General features: G+C 31.6%; 1 protein-coding gene across 3 annotated transcripts in view; it reads left to right on the top strand.

The window, feature by feature from the left end:
• The window catches only part of LOC148303310 (uncharacterized), a 126,629-nt gene that overhangs the window by 54,846 nt on the left and 48,478 nt on the right, over positions 1 to 23,305 (top strand). For 2 of the 3 annotated variants that reach the window (XM_088270176.1, XM_088270177.1), the window contains exons 5-7: positions 8,235 to 8,402; positions 10,322 to 10,489; positions 20,327 to 21,283. In XM_088270176.1, coding sequence (XP_088126302.1) covers positions 8,235 to 8,402; positions 10,322 to 10,489; positions 20,327 to 21,283 — 1,293 coding nt within the window. Of the gene's footprint in view, positions 1 to 516; positions 793 to 8,234; positions 8,403 to 10,321; positions 10,490 to 20,326; positions 21,284 to 23,305 lie in introns of all 3 variants that reach the window. The other variant, XM_088270178.1, reaches the window with a different exon arrangement.

The raw sequence follows: 23,305 nt of genomic DNA, 5'->3' as shown, positions 1-23,305 counted from the left end.
CACCCTCTCGAGTTGACTGGTTTTCGTACTTGTATGTTCGTTGGGAGATGGGAGTAAGATCTCCAGGGGCGTGACGCCAGCCGAATTTCCCACCGATAGCACCTGAATGTTGAATGCACCCCTGCTAGTCACCCTCTGTCCGCAGCCGCGGACGCTGTCTGGGTGATGCCGGAAGGTAGCGTAGCGCGGCACCGTACGACTGAGTAGGCACTAGGAGGTGTGTAGCTCTGTTAGTGAGAAATTGTCCATTTTGCGAGAGAACCGAGCTTCTGCGTCTGAGGGGTTGAGCTTCCTAGATTCCTAGCCCGTGCGCGAGATTCGATCCGAATTCCGACCAAAATTTGCCAGGAAGGAAGGAGAGGAGGGGGGGCGGATGGACAATGTCAAACTAACAAGGCGTTAGTTCGGCGAAAGAAATGTCCGCTCGGCTGGGAGGGGGGGGCGCGGGGGGGTTTCTTTCGTCAAACTACTGCGCCAGTCGTGCGGCCGCGCCCCTGACCCTTGTGTGGCCCGCAGGAGTTGAGGGCCACGGACGAGGCGCTGCGCGCGCTGCAGGCGCAGCTGGAGCGCGCGCTGGCCGGCGAGCTGCGGCCGCCGTCCGGCACGCTCAGCGCCATACTGGAGACCAAGGACGCGCGCATCGCCAACCTGGAGCGCGAGGTGGCCCTGCTCGAGGGCGAGGTGCGGCGCCTGGCCAGCCCGCCTCCCCTCGCCGCGCCCGCCCCCCTCTTCTCCTCCTCCCCCGCGCTGGCGGACCTCTACCCCAAACACGACGGTAGCCTTAAGCGACAAGTAAGTTTCCTACTCAACAATGTGCAGGTGAGGAAAGATGGCCAGATGAGTGTGCTCTTGTGAACTCCGCGCCCCCCTCTCTGGTCGCTCCGCGCTATTCGCGCTCTTCCCTCGCGACCTCCGCCCGAGAGCTTCCCGACATTACGGCGTCCCGACCGCCTCTAGGCCCCGCACTCGCCCAACCACTACCAGAATCATTCGCTCGACTACTCTCACAATATATAGGCCTCTCACACAATATAAAGTGGCCTAACCCTCAATTACTCATATCCTGACTTACCTACTACAAACGTGCTTAAATTTAATGCAAAAGGACACAATCCTACCTTTGGTGTCTTAGCTGGTACAGTTGTGGAGGTCATCACCAAAACATTACATTTCCATTATAATTGATTTTAAGTAATCAGGAATTCTAGCTTGTAAAATTGTTACTTTTTGGTGCGATTTAATGATTTCATATCGGTTAAACACAAGATTGGTCACGTTTTGTCGAAACTTTTATTAAGATTTCGATAGAATACAGTAAACGGAACAGATTGGCAGTTAAATGATTTTTTGTGCAATATCGGAAATGTAACTTTATAGCGAGGACCTCTACAGTTATCCCCTTGTAGTTGAATAATTAAATATTATTTACGTAAATTTTAGCACGTTTTAAATAATTTTTAGTAGGTAAGTCAGGATGGGGAAAATTGAGCGTAAGGTAAATTTTGCACTGACGGCCTTATATCTGTGACATATCTAATACATATCACCGAGACTCTTTCCTTTGCATAAACCAAATAAATACATAATGCTAATAAATCTAAATGAAACGAATTCGTCTCAAAATGAACCGATCATTCAAATTTGATTATTAAATTCATTAAATAAATAAATATTTTCTTGACAAATTTTCGGTGTGTTTTTTTCTTCATACGCCCGAGGAATGATGCTGGTAGCAGAGGGTTAAAATCTGACAGTCGTAATGTAAATGGCACAACTCTTTTGATACATTGTTTCTGACACCTTGTCCAATACAATTTATCATCTGTCAACAAACCGAATTATACCGCGACCGAAAATACAAAAGACCTCTTCCGTGTGAATTCAAATGAGAATAGGTGTTTTGTATACCCGGTCGGCAGATTCATTAAAATTATATTTTTGTGACAGTTCACTTATTGGATTTCATTTCGTTGAAATAGAATATCAATTACTCCAATAATTTTTATTAAGTATTTTTGTAAGGGAGTACGAAGAACCTAAAAATATGGTAAAAGTGACATCCATTTAGTATTATAAAGAGTTTATTTTACTTGTGATTTTCATAATTACATTTTTTTCTTTAAGTCCGAACTGAAGTTTTGTTTAATATTAACAGCTGCTTCAAATTCAAATATTATGATTTTAATTAATTCGTATATGATTCTTCAATTTTGCAATATTTTTGCTAATTTTTCATCTTCTTTATAAAAATATTTAAAAAAAATTTAAAAAAATATTCTTCATCTTCTATATAAATTAGCTCATTTTATTTCCGTGGTACAGATAGTTTTTTTTTTTTAAATTACCATTGTTCACAGTAAAAATGTCAGCACTTTTTACTTTCCATAAGTGTTTGATACACCGTTTTTTTTTAATGTTACATCACTATCTCTGTTGATTAATTTCATGTAATTGCGATAATATTATTAAAGGTCTGACTGTCGCGATTTTTCTGATTTTCTTTCTCTGAGATCTGGCAATTAAATTAACGATTGATCTGATCATTTGGTATCCAGATATCCGGATGTAAATTTATGACTGAAATTAATTACATCCAACAATATTTTATGAACAAAAAACTCAATACAGTCCACTCAAAATCAGTCACGTAAAAGTGTATTCTGTAATCGATAAGTCAAGTTTACTGGATTTCAGTCCGATTTTAAAATCGATTTATCCGATTCATGAAAACGTCATATTTAGTTAAATTCAAACTGCTGTCAAATGAAATTACGAATGCAACGAATTTTTGTAAAAAAATCATGTAAAATAAACTACAAGTAAAAGTAAAATTATCTCTTTGATGCTGTGTAAATGTCACTTTTACGTTATTTTTAACCCCTGCTTACTAAATATAGTAAAATTAAATTATTTTAAACACCAAGCAATGGAAACTTGTCACAGTAAAACCTTGGTCAATTACATTAGTTGTAATTAAAAAAATATATATAAAATGTTCGCAATGAACATACTGTTCTAAAAACGATTTATTCTCTAATTTAGTTTCATAAAAATATACGAATTTTTAAATGGTTGTTAAAATTTAAAAGTCTAAAATGTATTTTAAATTTTAAAATAATATTTGACAATAAAGCCATATCTATGTATGTACACTTCGAACTGCGTCAATTCCACCAAATATCAAACGTTTTAGAAATTTACGATAGCTTTATACAAAAATTTTGTTTATATTCTGTAAAATTGTAAATATTTCAAATCAGGGACTAAAAACGTTTTGTCCCATTCAAAAGCTTAAAAAAATCGTAATCCGGACGCGTAATCAAAATTAACATTATTGAAAAATTATATAAATAATTAAATCGTAAATTTGAAAAATCCAGGACATTCCGAATTATCGTTTTCATGGAGATATTCGACGTTCTTGGTCCCTGGTAATAAATATTATATATTAAGAATATTTTTTGAAATAATTTTGTGGAAACGTATATTTTTAGACAACGTTCACAATTGTGTTTTAACGAGATTAATGATTGCTTAAAATTTTTTATAAAATCTTTAACATTTCGTTACGTAAATTTTATGAGAAAAAGTTATTTTTAAAATTTTCATTTAACATCTGTGTTATATTTAAATATTTAAAAATACATATCTACGTATTTGTAATAATTTATTTAATTTAAATAATAATAATGCTTTAACTTAATTCATGAATACAGAGTATTTGTGTTTATTTTTAAAAATAATTTATATTTGTTTGTAATTTTACTGTGCAAAATATATTTAGTATATATTTTTTTCATCTTTCGTGTTATCTAATTTTTTAATATGTTCTCGTATTATATATTTTAGCTTACGTTTAAACGATAACTCTTATGAATTAAATAAGAAAATGATTCCATTGTAAGTAGAAAGAATATATTTAATCTAGGTTTAAAAAAATTCAGTATTTTGTAATGGTTAACCTTTAATATCCCTTGTGCTGTGCGCAATAGAGGTAGTCCGAGCAAATTTTTGCGCAATATTCGCGAAACCCCATGGTAAAATAAATATATCTATAAAACTAACATTAACGAAATACTTTAAAAAAAAACTCTTTTATTTTTATTTTATTAACATTTTACTTTTTAAATTGTTTTGTATATAAAATTTAAACGAAACTTAAAATAATTAAAACCATTTAATGAAAAATAAAAATCGTACGCCAATTTTTTTAAATTGTTTTTACACTTTTGGCGTTAGAATATGTAGCATACGATTTATTACTTTTTTAGCATATACGATATTCAAGTTTGCATTACGTTTTTTTTTGGCCATGAGATATACCTATTTTTTTCATCACGAAAAAAACATTTACTGAAAATAAAATTATGGATCGGAATTTCGAACTTTTCCTTTAATTAATAAAATTATCACAAATCAGTGTGTTTTAATTGCAAATTGTACTATAATCAGTGGTCCCATATGGGACCATAAAGCATTGAACGTCGCAAACCCGTTTTTGAAAACACCACAGGGCGTTTGAAGGTTAATATTTAAAATAAAGTAAAATATTTAAGATATGGATTTTCAGGTTAAATTTGATCCATTAATTTCACAAATTGGCTTCAAATTATATTAAAATAGATTTTATCTAACTAGAACTCAATTAAATTGATATTCCATAAATTATGTAGGTACCTATTTCCAATGATTCTTATCAAAACGTGGATGCTTTAAGTATTGTAGATAGAATTTATATTTTTATTAATATTTTTCTTATAAATATGGGTAACTAATTATTAACTTATAGAAAATATATTTTTTCCATTAAAATATTTATTTTTGAGTATTTCTATTTAGAGTATATAATTTTTTCATTCTATATTAGGCATAAAAAATATATTTTATAGATGCAGTAAATGTTTACTTTAAATAATATATTACATATAAACTAACATATATCGTAGGAATACAATTCAATTATGTTTATAAAAGACGTTTAGAAAGTGTAGGTATATATTTTAAGTATATTTAAGTAGAAAGTTCAAGTTAGTGACCAAATGAGATATTTAAACAATAGCAATAAAAAACTTGGTGATTTAACCTTCTGATGGACGCAATACCCAGTGAAAGACGAATGGCCACAAAGTATCTAATACGTAGATACACGTCTTATTCTTGCTTTAGAATTTCTTGTCAGAAATATACAAAAAATAAATAAAAAAATCTAATTTTAATATAACTACGAAGTATGAATATTTACAATTTATTATTAACACATTGTTTCATTTTTTTGTAACTTTCAAATAAAACTTTAATTTCGTTAGTTTTTAAAGATATTAATTTTATAACTTTACAATATAACATTGTTTTAAATCACTTTTTTTATTTTTTATAACTTAATTTAATGTTAAACTCTTTTCAAGCAAAAAGCATCTTATTTATCTCAAGAAAGATGCTTGCTTATAACGGGTTGACATCATAACAAAGTGATTCTGAAAATGAAAAATCTTTAAGCTTCATATGTTGACTTTTTATTAATTATTTCAATCAACAAATAGATTTTAAATGAGAAATTAAATAAAGAGTTTATTTTCTTTATTAAAATCACGATGGCAAAAATATTTGTATTGATAGTACCAATGGCCGCGAATTATTTCACATATATTTGGAATAAAACAATATTTTTTTGTAACTTGCCTCACAATTCTCAAATTTTAATAACAGAAACAAATAATTTTCAAACTAATGAATGTACGTATCGGTAAAAACTTCGCAGTTGTATAAAAAAACGATAAGTGACGATAGCAAAAAGTTATATATCTTACAGATACATCGCGTCTATCAGAGGGTTAAAAAGAAAGCAAAAAAGTCAATTAACAAAAAAAAGGTGTTCTTAGAAAAAATATTTAATATTGGATTTAAGGGAGTCTAATACTGAAGATAGCGGCATATTCGATAGCTTAATAGAGTAGAAGATGTTGTGACACCAAGGTTTGTAAATAGAACGTAAATGTTGTTGGAAAATAATGATAAATTTATAAACTATGTGTGTTCAGTTAAAAATATATACTTCTAAATATTTCAATATTTCAACTCAAAAATATATGAGAGAGGGTTCCTAAAAATTCATCACAATGAAATCTTTATACAATTGTAGAAAGTTAATCACAAATTTTCTTTATAGTGGCATCCTTCATTATTTATTATATTCCATGATTTCATTTAAATAAATTACGGTGAAAAAAGAAATAAATTTAAGTGAGTTTAAAAATAAACTTATATTTCTATATTTATGTGTTTAAAAAATATAAATATGTTGAGTTTCATCCATTGTTCACAAAATCATGGTCATCTGTCATCTTTCATCACTTTCATCATTGCATTTACTGTATGCTACCATAATTGTGTTCGATTATATTATTTATAATATTCTGATGCCAAAAATATCTTAATTATATTTTCAATAAATAGATTTTTTTATTGTAATAAGTAAAAACTTACACTTTACAGCATTTTTTCCTTATTATACGTCTATGGTTTTGAAAGCTAACACTACTTCGTTGAATCAAACCTTTGTAATTTCAGAATAAGCTTTATAAATTCATGACGTTAGAGCTCATTTTTGGAGGATTTTCACTACTTTAAATTAGTTTTTTATCGTATAACATTTTATGATTATCTTAAAGTTTTTCTATAAATCGATGCAAAATGTGTTCTTACAAACCATAGTAATATAATGTATATTTTTTAAATCCTGTGTATTTACAAAAAAAAACTGTTTTTTTTTGCTAAATATTCCATTTGAGACGACATTTATTTTGACTGACTGAAGAAAATATCTAATTATAAAGTAAGCTTAATTATATTATATTGAATTTGAAAATTTATACTCGTTCTTACAAGTTTTTGCAAGGCATCAAAAATTTCACTTAATTTTTATCGTTAAAATAACGTATTTTTTATAATTTAAAATCAAAATCGTGATTTGATCGATTAAATTGCGTTACTTAGTAAAATGTTCTTTAAAAAAAATATATTAAAATGAGTTCGAACGTTTCACCAATTACTCTGATCTCAGTTATAATGTGTTTTTAACTTAGTAATACTTAAATCAGTTTGTCAGTTACAAAAAAAGCTTTTTGCAAAAACTTTTTCTTGCATGCTTTTACAGTTTCGAAGTAGTTTCCCTTTTTTCACATAATCATATATTTTAAATCAATTCATTAGACTTGTCCTTTTTAAAATTGAAATTGCTTAGTTTAACATAACATGCTACTAATTTTAAAAATTAAAAATATTTTTTACTAACTTTTTTCTACTTTGTTATGCTGGCAATCATTTATACTGGATGCGCAAATATTTGAAATTGTACAGTAAGAAAAAAATTGGCAGGATAAAAAGTTATAAATAAAAAATCGTGCAATTTCAAGTATTTTCAATTTTTTGTAGGTACTGTATGAAATTTGATTAAAAATGAGGGTGTCGAGTTTTTAACTGTGAAATTCTATTGAATATTTAAAAAAAAATCAAATAATTAAAATTAATTTATTACATTCGCTAAAACCATTGAAGACAGAAATATATCACAATAATTGATGAAGTTTTACAACATGATCGCAATTTTGAAAGTAGAATTTAAACACATTTAAAAAGGCGAGTGTTTTATAACCAACAAAAAATAATAAAATTGACATTTTCGTTGCTAAACACCCAAATTTATCACGAAATAATTTACAGTCACCAGTTATTAAAATCATTTCGGAAGTCTTACAAAATGAGCGACATACTTGAAAGTTTTACAACATGAGAGAAATTTTTAAAGTAGGTACCATTTAAACATATTAAAACGGTTGTTTTAAAACCATTAAAAGGAATATCATTCACATTTTTGTTGGAAAACACTCGAATTTATCACGAAATAATTTACAGTCACCTGTGATAAAAATCATATTGGAAGATTTACATCGATTATTAACCTAGTTTTACAAATTGAGCTCAACATTTGTATGTTTTTAAAATCGGTTAAGTTTGAATTGAATCAGAAAAGAATTTATGTATTTATAATTATGTAATACATAAATTAAAATAGAGCTTTACAAATTAAACACCAACTCAATAAATAAATATAGAGAAAAGAATTGTTCAAGACTCGACACCCACCGTTGAGTGGCGCCAATACGCCGATACTAAACAGAAACCCCTTGCCCCAAACGAACCTGCACGCGTCCTGGGAAATGGCGTGGTGCGGTCAGCTGGACGAGTTCAGGGTGGAGATCCAGCGCCGCGACCAGGAGATCCTCGGCATGGCCGCCAAGATGAAGGCGCTGGACGAGCAGCACCAGGACTACCAGCGCCACATCGCCGTGCTCAAGGAGTCGCTCTGCGCCAAGGAGGAGCACTACAACATGCTCCAAGCTGACGTAAGACGGCTTCATCTTGCCCTCCCGATCTCCATCTAAACCTGCCCATCTCTCAATCAGTAATACTTAACTCTATATAACCTGTAATCTAGACAAATCTTACTGTGCACCTCCGTGTTTTACAAGAACTAGCCTTCCTGACTGAGCATGTCTAGATCACAGGTTATATAAAACCTGTGACCTAGACAAATCTTACTGTGCACCTCCGTGTGTTACAATAACTAGCCCTCCTGACTGAGCATGTCTAGATCACAGGTTATATAAAACCTGTGATCTAGACATACGACCTAACCATGACAAATCGACCGTTCACTTTCGTGTGTTATGAGACCTGGCCTTATCCCTCTTGTCTGAGTTTTTCTATATCAGAAGTTATATATAACCTGTGATAAAGACAAACGACCATTGGTGTGAAATTAACGTAACTTTACATTAATGTCTACTCCTAAGTATCAAAACCTAATCTAATTCAATTCAATTATTCGTTCGTTATGGCAACACCTACCGAAACTATCCATCTTGTCGAACTCTCATCTAATTATCCATATTTATTTTTCAAAACCTACTATAACAAAACAAATTCCTTTTGTATCGAAACTAAACAAAGTTATACATTGTTTTAAATACCTAATCTCAACTAATATTAATATATTCATTTTATATACATGAAATAACCTAATCTAAAATGACTCTACATAACATTTAATTACAGCATATTTATTTATTCAAGTATTTTTTTCCTATGTCTAAAATTCAATTAATTAAAGTGTGTTTATGTTTTTTCCACATTCTTAGGTCCAGCTTAATTCCTATGATGTTTAAAATAATTCAATTATTCACTCACTCTTATTTCAGGTTAAATACAATTTTACTGATATTCATTCATTATTTCAATCACTACTTTCATTTGGCATTCAGAAATCAGCGGTCAGAACTGTGAAATTTTCCACAAAAAAAGTGTTTTGACATCTCTTATGATGTGGATTTACAAACAAATAAACGAAGAGGCTGCCTCTGATAGGATAATATAAGGATATCAAATTAATTTCATTAAAACTCGTGCGCTTCGTGAAATTTTGTATTCTGATTGATATACCGGAAACAATATTATCTCACTGTTTGATAATTTATTTTTTATTACTAATAGTACATCACCACTGCATAAGAATAATACATAAACACAGAAGTACTGTAGTTGAAAGATCTAAATAGGGAATAATCACAAAATGCAATTTGCAAAATGCACCTCACTTTCACAAAGCAAAATTGAAATTGACTTTTGAATTGAACAGAAATATCAACTCAAGTTTTAAAATATTTTAATTTTTTAACATCTCAACACAGATGATGAAGAATGTGGAAGTCTGGGTATTTACAGGGCTTATGACCTATCATAGGCTAGTTACACACGTGCAACATTCACCATTCTACCCATGATTGAAAACCACACTACTCAAATTTTTGGGACTGCTTTATATCATTGATCTCATGACGCAGTACATATAAGTTCACAAGAGCCAAAAATGTTAGATTGAGAAAGCTTTTAATTATCAGAGACCCCTTTGGATGTTTACAAGATCCAAACCCCGGATTATTTTTACATCCGGGGAAACTTCAGAAAATATAACCTTCAGTTTTATGCAGCGTATAATTTGATCAGTTATTTTCAAAGTCTGTCCAAGTACTTTAAGTCACCAACAATCAATCATGGGTAAATGATAAATGTTGCAATGTGTAAGTAAAGTGATCATTTAACCACCCTATACTAGGTCATAAGCCCTGTAAATATACAAAAACCTATATTCTTCATCATCTATGTTGAAATGTCAAAAAAATAGTGACTCCTTAGTGGAAAAAACCCAGATTAGTGAACAAGTATTTGAACACACTCAAAATGTCTCAATTGATTTCTGTCTCAGGTGGAAGAACTTCGAACAAGACTGGAAGAAAAGAACAGACTTATCGAGAAGAAGACTCAGACAGCAATGCAAGCCACGCAAGAGAGAAATCGTATCGGAAACGAGTTGACAGAGATTAAGGATCACATGGACATAAAGGATAGAAAGATAAATGTCCTGCAGAGAAAGGTAAAGTAAAATAGCTTCCCTAAACGTTTCCATTTATTTGAATGGTAAATAAACATATTTTTTCGTAGATTTTGTATACAATTGGGGCCTATTTTGTAATTCGATGAGAGATCGAATATATTCGTTTTTATAGAACGGTGTCCCCCAGGGTCGCATGCTTAATCCCATACTATATCGCAATAACCTTTTTATAAACAAAAGGCGAGTTACAGATTTCTTAAAAATATCATTTTAATTCAAATAAATAAATGAAATTGATTTAATTTTACTATTAATAAAAAAAAACGATATTAAAATTAACATAGAAAAATGGGTACCAATATATTTGTTCATAGTTTGACCAAATTAATCATTAGGTATGTTTTGTAGTTCGATTATATAAACTGAACTTACCATACTGGTGCATTAAATACTTTGACTATTGACGATATTTCAGTTATAATTGTGTCGCCTACTTTCAAAATCCGCCAGATCCATGTTTCTAATAGTCGATTTTCCAAAAAATGCAAAATACACCGGGTAACATTTATGTTTAAAACATTTGTCTATATTTAAATAAAATACATATCATGAAATAAATAATTTTAACATTTTTAAATATTTTTTTTCAGTATTTAAAAAAATACACGAGATACAAACCGATAGTGACGTCATCTTAATTTTTGACCTATCCCCGCTCTCTGATTGGCCGATATGGGTCAGAAGGCAAATTCGCAATCGCTGTTTTTAAGTATTTTTGCAGGGTTTTCAAGTATATAAATATTTTAAACAATAAAAGCCACGATTGGCATTCCGATAGAGTACATATTTTAAAATCTTATAAAATTGGATCTGACGGATTTTGAAAGTAGGCGACGCAATTCTTCTTACGCTTATCCGCACCCAATGGCGCATAGTGGTATCTTGTTATATGGAAGAAATATTCATCAGCCTTCCGCTTCCGATACTAGTCCAAGGTCATATTAAATAAATATTGGACTGAAAAATCAATATTTTATTTTGACCCTCTCGGGAATCAAAACCGGCACCTCCAGTATGGTAGTGTAGCGCACTAACCACTACACTATGGAGGCAGTTACAATTGAGATTATTGTTTATTTATTTATTCAACCGAAAGGATTTATTGTCATGCTGTGAAACAATCTTACCTCTTCCGATTGAATGCTTGCATAACGCTTCACTAATGAGGCGGAATTAATGAAAATTAGTCTACGATAATCAACTAATGGTACATTGAATTCATCTTAAAAGATCTTGCAAGTACTTATCTAGGTAGATAAATTAAAATCCATTGTGTTTGGACATCCCAACATAGATGAAGAAGAATATGGAACTTTATAAAATAAAATAAATTTTTAACCACTTTTTATTGGTACACTTTTTTCAACCGGTTTCAACAAGAACCTTGTCATCATCAGGGTATACGTACTAATTCTAAAACATTGATATACTCATAGTTAGGTTATAGATAATTACCCTTCCCTTACGATGAAAATGTACAAAATAAAATGTTCATTTTCATATGGTGTACGGAGTGCGTTGAAGTTTTTGGTATCGTAAGGGAAGGGTAATTATCTATAACCAAACTATGAGTATTTCAATTTTTTAGAATTAGTACATATACCTTGATGATGACAAGGTTATTGTTAAAACCGGTTGGAAAAAGTGCACCAATAAAAAGTGGTTTAAACAAAGTTGTTTTATTTTATAAAGTTTATAAAATGTGCCCAAACCAAAAGACTGCCAAAGTGATCATTTTACACTCGTGTAACATTCACCATTCTATCCATGATTGACAATTACATACATAACTTACATTTTTGGAACTCATACATACGTCATTAATTTTTATGACACTTTATGTTTGTGTTCACTGGACGGTTGGTTTGATAAAGCTTTTACTTAGCAGAGGCCCTATGCAAGATCCCAAGAGATGTTGTAAAGTTCATTGATTTGCTTTAAAAAATCAATACTTTAAAACTCTTAATACAGACTATCAGCTTCTTACATTGATGTACAGTCAAAATATCTTTTGATAAAAACTTGTGTGACCTTTGAATACTGATTTCAGGTATCAAACTTTCAGTTTTAATTATAAATTCAATCAAATTCGTGCCTTTATTTCCAGCGTTCTTGCGTAGGCAAACGAAACGTATGTTTATCAACCGCATAGCTAAAGTAACTGTGGATTTCTCAATCGCCCTTCCTTGTCCTAGTGTTAGAGGTTATAGTTAAATTCATGTCATTAATCAGGACCTACTAAATTGAACAAGATAGTATCCTCGGAAGTACACAGCCAAATAACTTTATTTTATTTGCTTCTTCAAGAGTCGTTTGGTAACCGGGGGGGAAGTTTCAATGAAGTTTATGTCAAAGACCCAAGTTCAACGCTAGTTTTAGTGGTATGGGTGGTTAATTCGGCGAGGTTTTCTAAAACTTAAATGCGTTGTGTTATAACTTCCCAAAAAAGCACTGAAAATAATGGTACCCATATGCATTAAAACAATAGAATTATAGATTTTGTGGAAAAAACTATATAGTTGTTGTATTTTTAAAAAAATGCAGTTCCACCAAGAAATATCAATATAAAACTTGAAATAAGCTATTTTGTATATTAAAAGCATTGATAACTTTGTGGTATGGTAATAAAACACTCTCCTTACCATCCATTGTTTACTTAGCGTAATACCTTTTTTAACACTTATTTGTGACTGCCGGTTTAGGAAAATCATTCCATCTCGGGTCATAAAAATTAAAATAAAATGATTACGATTTGATATGTGTATAAAAATATTTTTTTTTGAAAGAATTAAAGAAAGATTTATATTATCCACTGACACTTCGTGATGGAATTGCATTTTTAATTTATTATTAGATTAAAACCAATATTTTTAGCTTTTCCACTTTTTTATTTGACCAGCGACCGGGTTTCGTCGTTACCGACATGATCAGTCTGATGATGTCGGTAACGACGAAACCCGGTCGCTGGTCAAATAAAAAAGTGGAAAAGCTAAAAATATTGGTTTTAATCTAATAATAAATTAATTAAAGAAAGAGTCCACTTTTGAAAATATTCCTATTGTGATTCATTTTTCGTCTTTCTCTCTTTAAAATTTTTTATTTTTACACAAATGTCAAATCGTAATAATTTTATTTTAATTTTAATGACCTGATAATGGAATGATTTTCCGAAACCGGTAGTCACAAATAAGTGTTTAAAACAAGTGGTATTACACAAAGTAAACAATGGATGGTAACGAGAGTGTCTTAAAATATGCTTGTAAGATCTGCATACTGAAGTATATATTGAATTAACCGGTATAAAATTTACCTAAATGGGGTTTAATTGTTTCTTTATAAAATTATAAAATTAAACAACTTTGTTATAACCACTTTTATTATTATTTGTACACTTTAACCTACCAGTTTCACCAAAAACCTTGTTATCATCAGGGTTTATTAAATTCTAAAACATTAAAATACTCATAATTAATTACATTCCCTTACCAAAAACTTCCACACGCTCCGTAAAAATTCTAAATGTTATTTTTATTATGCATTGCGTGGCAACCCTAAATAATAACTAATAGAATCACCCAAAAAACCGTAACCGGTAGGTCAAAGTGTACTAATAATAAAAAAGTAGTTAAAACAATCATGTTTCATTTTATAAGGTTTATAAAATGTGCCACAAAGTCTCTGCAAAAAACATTCAAGAAATAAACTTATTGTTTCCTTTGTCATATTAATCAGTAACTTAGTGTGATAGAAATTGACCATGAGTTAATTTGGTACAATTATAAATTCAAGCATTTACTATTCATGATATAACTGTATAAATAAACTGTTTCTTCGATTTGATGTTTCCAACACAAGTGAAAACTTTCTTGAACTAAACGAATTACGGTTTCTTAGGGGTGACTGGACAAACGGCCTAATTACTATAAACATGCGATTGAATTATTAAATCGGGACATGCACGGTGAAAGCCACCTCGTCACGAATCAAAATACAGTAATAAATGATGCGTGTATTCCCCTATGAAAAAAATCCCCGTTCAAAGTGGCAGGAACGAAAATGAATTGTAATAGTTTAATGAGAGTATTTTGACTATAATGGTACTGTAAATTATCATCAACCCTGAAAAAAAACATGCGTTTTCATACTATTTTATTCAGTTTAATTATTTTTTAAATTCATTCAATTTCAATTTCCAAACCCTTGTCCGCACCCCAATGGTGCATTGGGCACTGCATTATACAAACAAAGTGTTATCTTAATCGTTAACACACGAAGGAAAGGTGAACAGCCCTCCGCTTCAAGTACCAGTCCAGGGTAATATTGAATAAATTTTAGAGTGAAAATACGACTTATATTTATTTGACCCCCCCTGGGAATCGAACCCGGGACCTCCAGAACGGTAGCCGGGTGTGCTGACCATTACACTACGGAGGCGGACAATTTTTTCTTTAAATTAAACACTTGTATAATACCATACAATCGTACTTGTATAATAATCGTCGGGTATGTATGAGGAAATGCATGAATGAAGAAGAGGCGAAGAATGTTTGCAAAGACAGAGTCGTGTGGCGTTCGATTCTTTCTGCCTACCCCTGCGGGGAAGCGGCGTGATGGTTAGTTATTTAGTTTGTTATATTACCACTTACTTCTTTCGAAAACTACAAATGTTTTCGTCAACAGATGATTACAAAAAGTAACGAGCAAAAAAAATATTCAGTAAATCAATAATCATTAAGGGGGGGGTTAAAGGGTGGGGCTTTTTTTATGGAAACATAGACAATAATGGTGATGTATTTCGGAGAAGCCTATTATTATTTAAAGTTTTATCAGAATTAAAAAAAATCAAAATTCTTCATGATTTGAAATTTGTATGTGATTTTGTATTTAACACTGAATTTTAATTTGACCAGTGATCAGATTTCATCGCCACCGACATCATTAAACCGGTCTGGATTTTCACCAGAGTAGCAGCGATATGTGGGATGAAAAAAATATTTCAACCGTGAAAAATTTTGATCCGAAAAGAATTTATCATTTTTTTTTTTAATATATAATTTCCATTATGTGCTTTGAACCCTTTTCGTTTTTGCGATTACGTTATACATACAAAAACGTTTCGAGAGAGCTTAGTTGTTTGAATAAATAAAACAGAATTATTATTTCCACCCTTACTGGAAGGTTTTCGGGTGGAAGAGAATATTTATGCTACAACGGAATTTCTCCCCTATTATTCTGAATACATTTCATCCTCAGCCCACGTGATTAGGAACCATGAACCCACGCGTTCTCGTAACGTCGTATTTTCATTTGAGTCATCTGGTTTTTCAGGAATTAGTAATATAAATTATTTGAATGAAAATCTCTGAAACGCAACATAATTATATTTAAAAAATATATATATTTTACAATTATATAATTTCGACTCAATATAGTTGAAGTATAATATAGAAGGTTGGGCATTTACTGGAGAACTCCTAATTGGAGATATTTCAGATTTGTGAACAAGTAAGTAACAAACATATAAGGCAAACTCCCGTTTGATTACCATTTATTATTTCTTATTTATATGTACAAACCCTGTAAGCGAACTCCCTCTCTAAACACGAGCAATCTGCTCTCTTAGTGAGGTAGCACGTAAAAAAAAAAAATAATAATAAAAATATGTAACTATGTTGATTATTATGATAAAATATGTAACTATGTTGATTATTATGATAAAATATGTAACTATGTTGATTACTATGTTGATTGTAACTATGTTGATTATTTTTGCCATACAATGTATCTTTGATTAAAAAATTTATTATAAAAAAAAAGTATTTAGACACTCAAAATGTTGTCAATAATTTAACTGGTCAAATTATAAGCTTATAATTTTAAAATAATAAAATAAAAAGGACATTTTCTGGCGTTTCTCATGTATGCAACTATAATCCCGGATTCGGACCTCACATACAAATGAAAGAGTTTCTGCTGAATAAACATTCTTCATCTCACTATAGAGGTCTCTAGTACAATTTTAGTGATTCAAGCACTATATTTCGAATTTGAACTATATATATATGTATGAAAGTATCAAGAATTTGAGTGGCGTGGTTGTCGATCATGTGAAGAATTGGTGAATGGTACACGTATGTAAAGTGATCACTTAAACTAGCCTATGACTTTAAATTCCCAAACTTCCATATTTTTCTTCATCTTTGTTCAGATGTCAAATAAAAGTATTTGTTGAGATGGCAAATTATAAGATAAAATAAATTAACAAAATCATGTTTTTAAGCGTTTCTCAAGTATGTGAACATAATCCAGGATTTGGACCTTACATACAAATGAAAAGAGTCTCTACTTAATAAAAGCTTTCTTTATCACAGCAAAGATGGCTGTTGTGAATTTGAGTTTGATCAATATATCTAGATGTTTAAAAAATTTCAGTAGTGTGGTTGTCATTATATCTAGAGTTCCAAAACATTTATTAGTATGGTTGTCAAAAATCAAGGGTAGAATTGGTGAATGTTACACGTGTGTAAAGTGATCACTTAACCAACCCTATGACGGTCGTAAGCCCTGTAAATGTCCAGATTTCCATTTTTTTCATATATGTTAAGATGTCAAAAAAAAATTATTTCTATAATATTCACTGAATTTAAATATTAATCTTACATCAAGGTCCAATTTGCGCATACATTTTTTTTATTATTATTTATTTAAATTGCCAATAACGGGGCTAACGCATTTAACAACACACTGTTCGTGTTACTCGGCGCCTGGTACTAAATCGACCGAAATCACGGCACACATTACATATTACATACGTGTGCGTTGAAAAATTACCGCATATATTATATGCGACTTAACCATAAAACGAATTGAAAGGTTGTTGAACGGTATTACTGCTTTAAATATTTCACTCAGATTAACCTTTTCCTCCCGGTGCTAAAAAAAACGCTCGTCCCTTTGTTGGGTAGTCGCTACACAATAAAAAAAAATAGCATTTTAAAATAATAAAAATTCGGACATTCATAGCTAATCCCCTTAATTAATTATAAATGATGTAAAAAATTACAATAATTTAGATTTATTTGCTGAAAACATTAAAAAAAAACCATCTGACAATGCTCACGGAACAAGCATAGGTCCACTCTAGTCGTAAGCCCAAAAGCTACTGCCGCTATAGCCAGAAAACATTGAGCTTTGAGCTCCTCACGCTTGCGCAGCGCAAGTTTGCAAGAGTGAGACGCGAATATAGTGTCGCGGTTCCCGTACACTCTTCACGCGCTGTTTATACGCGAATTTGTTCCGATATTTACAAAATACCTACAATCTACCCGATAAATGCTGATTATTATCAATATTATTTTTTAAATCAATGCCTAAATAGGTTGTGGAGGAATACTTAAAATCTTAGCCTTGTATTTATTATATTTATAGAGATATTGTGGTTATTAGAAGCAATGTGTACAAGGTACACAACACCGGGAAGGAAGGGTCAACCTCTTAAAAACAGGCCATAACCCCTACAACAAAAAGAAAAATAAGAAAATATTAAGGTTTTTGTAATTTTATTTTAGTTTTCTCAACTTGGGATGAATAAAGATATATCGTGGGTGTACTGGCAAAAAATTTTAACCAGAAAATATGCAATTTTGACTTAATAATGCATATTATAAAACTTTCAACGTTCTATTAACTGGGAAAACACATTAAAAATAGTAATTTGAAATGTCATGTGGTTTTAATATCAATTAATATCAATGAATTCAACAACTAAATTCAGTTTCACTAAAAAACGTCAGTAAAAAGATATATTATTATAATTTATCAAATAAAAAGTTATTCTCCTAGCAAAAACGGCTAACACATAAAAAATTATAGAGATTTTAAAACAAAGTTATATTTTAATTATAACATAAATTATTATGTAGGAAAATTAAAATATCGACAATAGCTAAGTCAATCTCAGTTGCATATCCGTTCTCGAACGTAGCGTATCCGTAATCGTAGCGTGTGTAGGTTTTATGAGTATAATAATATAAGTATTATCCAATAATTAATTTGGTCATACTAAAAATCTGTATAAAATTTCAGTAGGTACATTTATAAATTAATGCTCAAAATAACGTAACCTTCATACAGTAGTGCTAGGTCTTAATGACTTATACTCATATCGCTCACTCCTTTCAACAACGTCATATATCAAAAATCGTCAATTTTCAGTTATCCATATTTTCGGAATTTCCAGAAAATATACTATATCCCAGCAAAAGCGGCATATTTAAACTTAATATTTACCCGCTATAGGGCAAAATGTGTTGTTTTTGCATTTTGAAGAAAATGTATTGTTAAATTATTATTTTTAAATATACTTAATATTATTCAAATGGAGAAAAATCCTTCAGGTTTTACTTAAAAAGATCTTTTGCACAGTAACAAGTTCAATAAGTGGTTTGATATTTATTATTAATAAATTTCATTATATTCTTTAACTTTCAAAACGATCTGAAAAATCAAGTTTTTTGATAAATGACGTTGTTGAAAGGAGTGAGTGATATATAAAATACTCTACCTTCAACTTCGAAAACGTTAGTCAACTGTTAAAATTACAGACACTTTTGCCAAAAGACTGATCGACATAATTCGTCATTAATTCGATAAGATTTGTTTATTTGACAGTTTACTTATAGTAACGATGATGTATATTTTAAATACTAGTATACTCGTATATCACATTCCACGTTAAACTTTGAAAATGTTAGTCAACTGTTAAAAGTACAGACACTTTTGCCAAGAGACTTGGCTTGGCTTTGATCGACATAATTCGTCATATTTTGTGTATTTGACAGTTCACTGATGGTTTCGACGATGTACAGGGGGGTTTTATATTATTTTATTTATTTTTCATATTTTATTATTAAGATAATCTCTTTTTTTATATTTATTTTGAAAATAAAGATGTGTGATGTTTGATTTGATAATTATTTTTTTATGTACTGTCGCACTTTTGTACTTTGAATCCATTTGGTTTATTGCTTTACAATTTATTATACTTGTATTTTTATTGTTATTATGCTTTATTATTCATTATTATTTCAGATTTTTTTCCTCCGAGTTTTCAGATTTTTAACAGTAGGATTTTTTTTCATGGTCCCATTTTATAAAAATAATTATTACAGTTCCCATTTTTCAGTTTTGTGTATTTTTAAAAGTCGGATATTAATTTAAAGTAATTTTTATACGTACCTACTTTTATTTTTGAAGCAAATTTATAACACTTAACATAATTGCTATTAATGAACTCTCTTTGCTCTTTCCAGGCTAATTAAAAATGCCCTTACATATTTTATTTTTACCTACGTTACAGTTTAATTAATAAATATTACTGAAGTAGCGTAAAATTATTTTGGGGATACTAATTTCAGACGAAAAAATATTTTAAGCTGAAATAATTTAGGATGAAAAATTATTTTTAGGTCTTTTTTATGAATGAGATATTTTTAGTGGCTTACACCCTTGTACACCTTTTATTTGAATTCATATTTTTTTTAAATTTCGTTTATATGTTTTGTTATGTTAAATGTGTATTTAGTTTTGTAACAGCTAGCTGTTTATTATACTTTTGTCCAGTGAGAGATTTCCCTTAAAAAATAAAGGACCAATGAAAAGGAGTTAGTACTTAGAAGGTAATTCAGTTTTTATTTGATTTTTATTATTTTTTTAGTTGCACGCTTTTATTTTGACTTTTTTGTTATTCAAAAAATAGACAATCGTTTGTTTTGTGCTGCTGAATTCAATTTTGATGTTTTATTTTTATTACTTCAGATTGAAAACCTCGAAGATCTCCTTAAAGAAAAAGATAATCAAGTAGACATGGCTCGAGCTAGACTCACCGCCATGCAAGCTCATCATTGTTCCTCTGAAGGTGCTCTTACTTCGTTAGAAGAAGCGATTGGCGATAAAGAAAAGCAAATGAACCAACTCAGAGAACAGCGCGATAGAGCCGAACAAGAGAAAAACGAAGAAAGAGAGCTCCACGAGAGAGAATTAGCAGAATACAAAATGAAAATACACGCCTTGGAAAGCGAAGTAGAGAAACTTGGGGCAAGGCTCGAAAGGGCACTCGCTGAAAAGGATAGATTAGAAGCCAAACTCGAAACTTCTCAATCAGAACTAGGCAAATCTAAGGCTGAACTTGACAAGGCAGCCGGGGAAGTCGGACGTTCAGGCGCCGATTGGGAAGCCGCCAAGCAACGCCTAGCAAGATTAGAACTGGAAAACGAACGCCTCAGACACGACCTGGAAAGATCTCAAACAACGTTCGGAAGAAGCACGCTATCGACATCCCAAGAGCTCGACCGTATCCAAGAAAGAGCCGACAAGGCAGCTACAGAACTCCGAAGAGCCCAAGCAGAATTGAGAGTCACCCAAGCGGATAATGAAAGAGCTCGCTCAGAGGCCGCTGCGCTCCAAGAAAAGGTCGAGAAGAGCCAAGGAGAAGTGTATCGTCTTAAGGCTAGACTCGAGAACGCTCAGGGAGAACAAGAAAGCCTCAGGGAGGAATACGAGAGAACTCAAGCCAACATCGGCAGGTTGCACGCGGAAAGAGATAAGGCTGTAGGAGAACTGGAGAAGTCGCGCGAGGAGCTTGAGAGAACTCAAGCAACCTTAGGGAAAGCCCAACTCCAACAGGATAAACTCCAGAACGCTCTCGACAAGGCGCAGACAGAAGTCGACAAACTCCAAGAGAAACTGGACAAGTCCATCGGAGAAGTCAGAAGGGTAAGTCAAATTTATAATTTATTTTTTAAGGAAAAGCCTAATTTTTAAATGCTTTTCTGCAGGTAGGGTGGTAATGAAAATGACGGAATGTGAAAAATACATTACAAATACCCACACCCATTGAAAATAAATCTTTTTCTTCAATTTATTTTACGATTGGCGGGAATCGAACCCGCGACGCCAGTTTTGCATTCGAGCTTCTACCCAACTACGCTACAGCGCTTGTCTTCTATTCCTTATATTATTGTATTCATGGATTCCTTAAATTGTGTTATTTGAAAACTGTTCCGCCATAAAAAGTACGTCAGATTTGAGAAGGATTTTATAAACTTAAAGTGTCGATTCTTATTCATTTACTGTAGAATTCGAGTAGAATGTGAAAATTGTGTGATATCGTGATTTTTTTTTAGTTGGGTTTCATTTCATCAAAAGCTTTTTTTCCTTCGATTCAGTAAAACGAAAAGCCTTTGAAAAAAAGCCAAATAAATACTAATATTCTTTTGATATGAAAATTAAATGTAACATTCAAAGACTGACTTCATTTAACATAATGAATAACGAGTTTCTTGCGTATGATATACAGGTTGTTTTTTTTAGTGGTTTGGTTTTTTAAAATGGCAACATTGTTTCTACAGACTGTCGATTCGACAGTTGACAGTTGATTTGTATTCAGTAAGTTTTGCCATTTTACCATGAATAGACTGAATGAACATTTGGGAATTTTGAATTTTTATTCCTCAAAAAAATCACCCTATACACACATTTTATTCAATATTAACATAGATTTATCATAAGAAAATAATATCTAGTTAATTTGAAACTTTTTCCGTGAAAAGCATCTCTGATTTTATTAACAAACCCGTGTTCCCGAAGCCTCCGGGTATAAATTGACTGATACAAGAGTAACAAGTATATTTTGATTATAATAATAATATAAAGGAAATAAATCCACCCTTATATTCATTTCCTTGTTTTCATTTCACAAATATTATTAAAAAGTAATGAAATGTCTTCTTCTTTATCATCTTCTTGGTATAGGCATTGTGCCCTGTTTTTAAGGGTGATGTCGATTCAATCTCCAATTCTCCAGCTGTCAATCCATCTCTTTAGTGGTCTGCCTTGGGATTGGCCGTGCAGTGCAATGTGGGGGAGTCTGGATGGTTCCATTCTTCTCACATGCGCATACTACTGTCTTCTTCGTTGCCTTCCCCACCTAACGACATCTTCGATCTCGCATATTTCTCTTATCCTGGTGTTCCTTATTCTGTCTCGTAGACTCTTGCCAGATATCCTCCTTAGATTCCTCAATTCTGACACTCTTAGCGCGTTTTTTGTTACTGCAGTTTCCGCTCTGCATTTGATCCCATATGTCATGATAGATCGCACACAGGTTTTATATATTTTTTAAAAACGTAATGTAAACCTAATATTTATGCGAGCAAAACGTTATTCAATACAGGAATGTTTTTTTGACATCTGAACATAGATGAAGAAGAATATAGAGGTCTGGGCATTTATGGGGCTTACACTTTAGCCCCGTAAATGCCCAGACTTCCATATTTTTTTCATATATGTTGAGATGCAAAAAATAATGTGATAAATAACTACTATAATAATTGAAGATATCTCAAATTTGTGGACAAGATTTGTGGGCACACTCAAAATGTTTTTAATGGATTATTATTGACTTTTTTCGAGGTTAAATTTAAACAGGATTTGTGAATACGCCTATTAATCAAACAATTACGTACACAGAATAAAATAGCTGTCACTCTTTTTCACCCATTTCGAATAAAAACCCTTTATATATATATTGGGTCTAGAAAAAAGATGGTGACTTTTAGAATATATGAATAAAAATGAAACAACAAACTTAAAGCGAATCTCGAGATTTTTTCAGAATCTCTACGCCTTGCTTCAAGTGCGAATGTGTGTAAGAATTTCCACATCTGAGGGAGCGCTTTATTTTTTCTACCTTGTTTTTGTTGCTCTATTTGCTACTGAATTTAGAATTCAACCACC

Source organism: Brachycentrus maculatus, unplaced genomic scaffold, assembly GCF_059751285.1.
Source record: "Brachycentrus maculatus isolate JH-2025_06_01 unplaced genomic scaffold, ASM5975128v1 h1tg000373l, whole genome shotgun sequence".
NCBI classification, from domain to species: Eukaryota; Metazoa; Arthropoda; class Insecta; order Trichoptera; family Brachycentridae; genus Brachycentrus; species Brachycentrus maculatus.
Note: the sequence above shows the minus strand (reverse complement) of the source record. Positions and strands in the feature narration are given on the sequence as shown.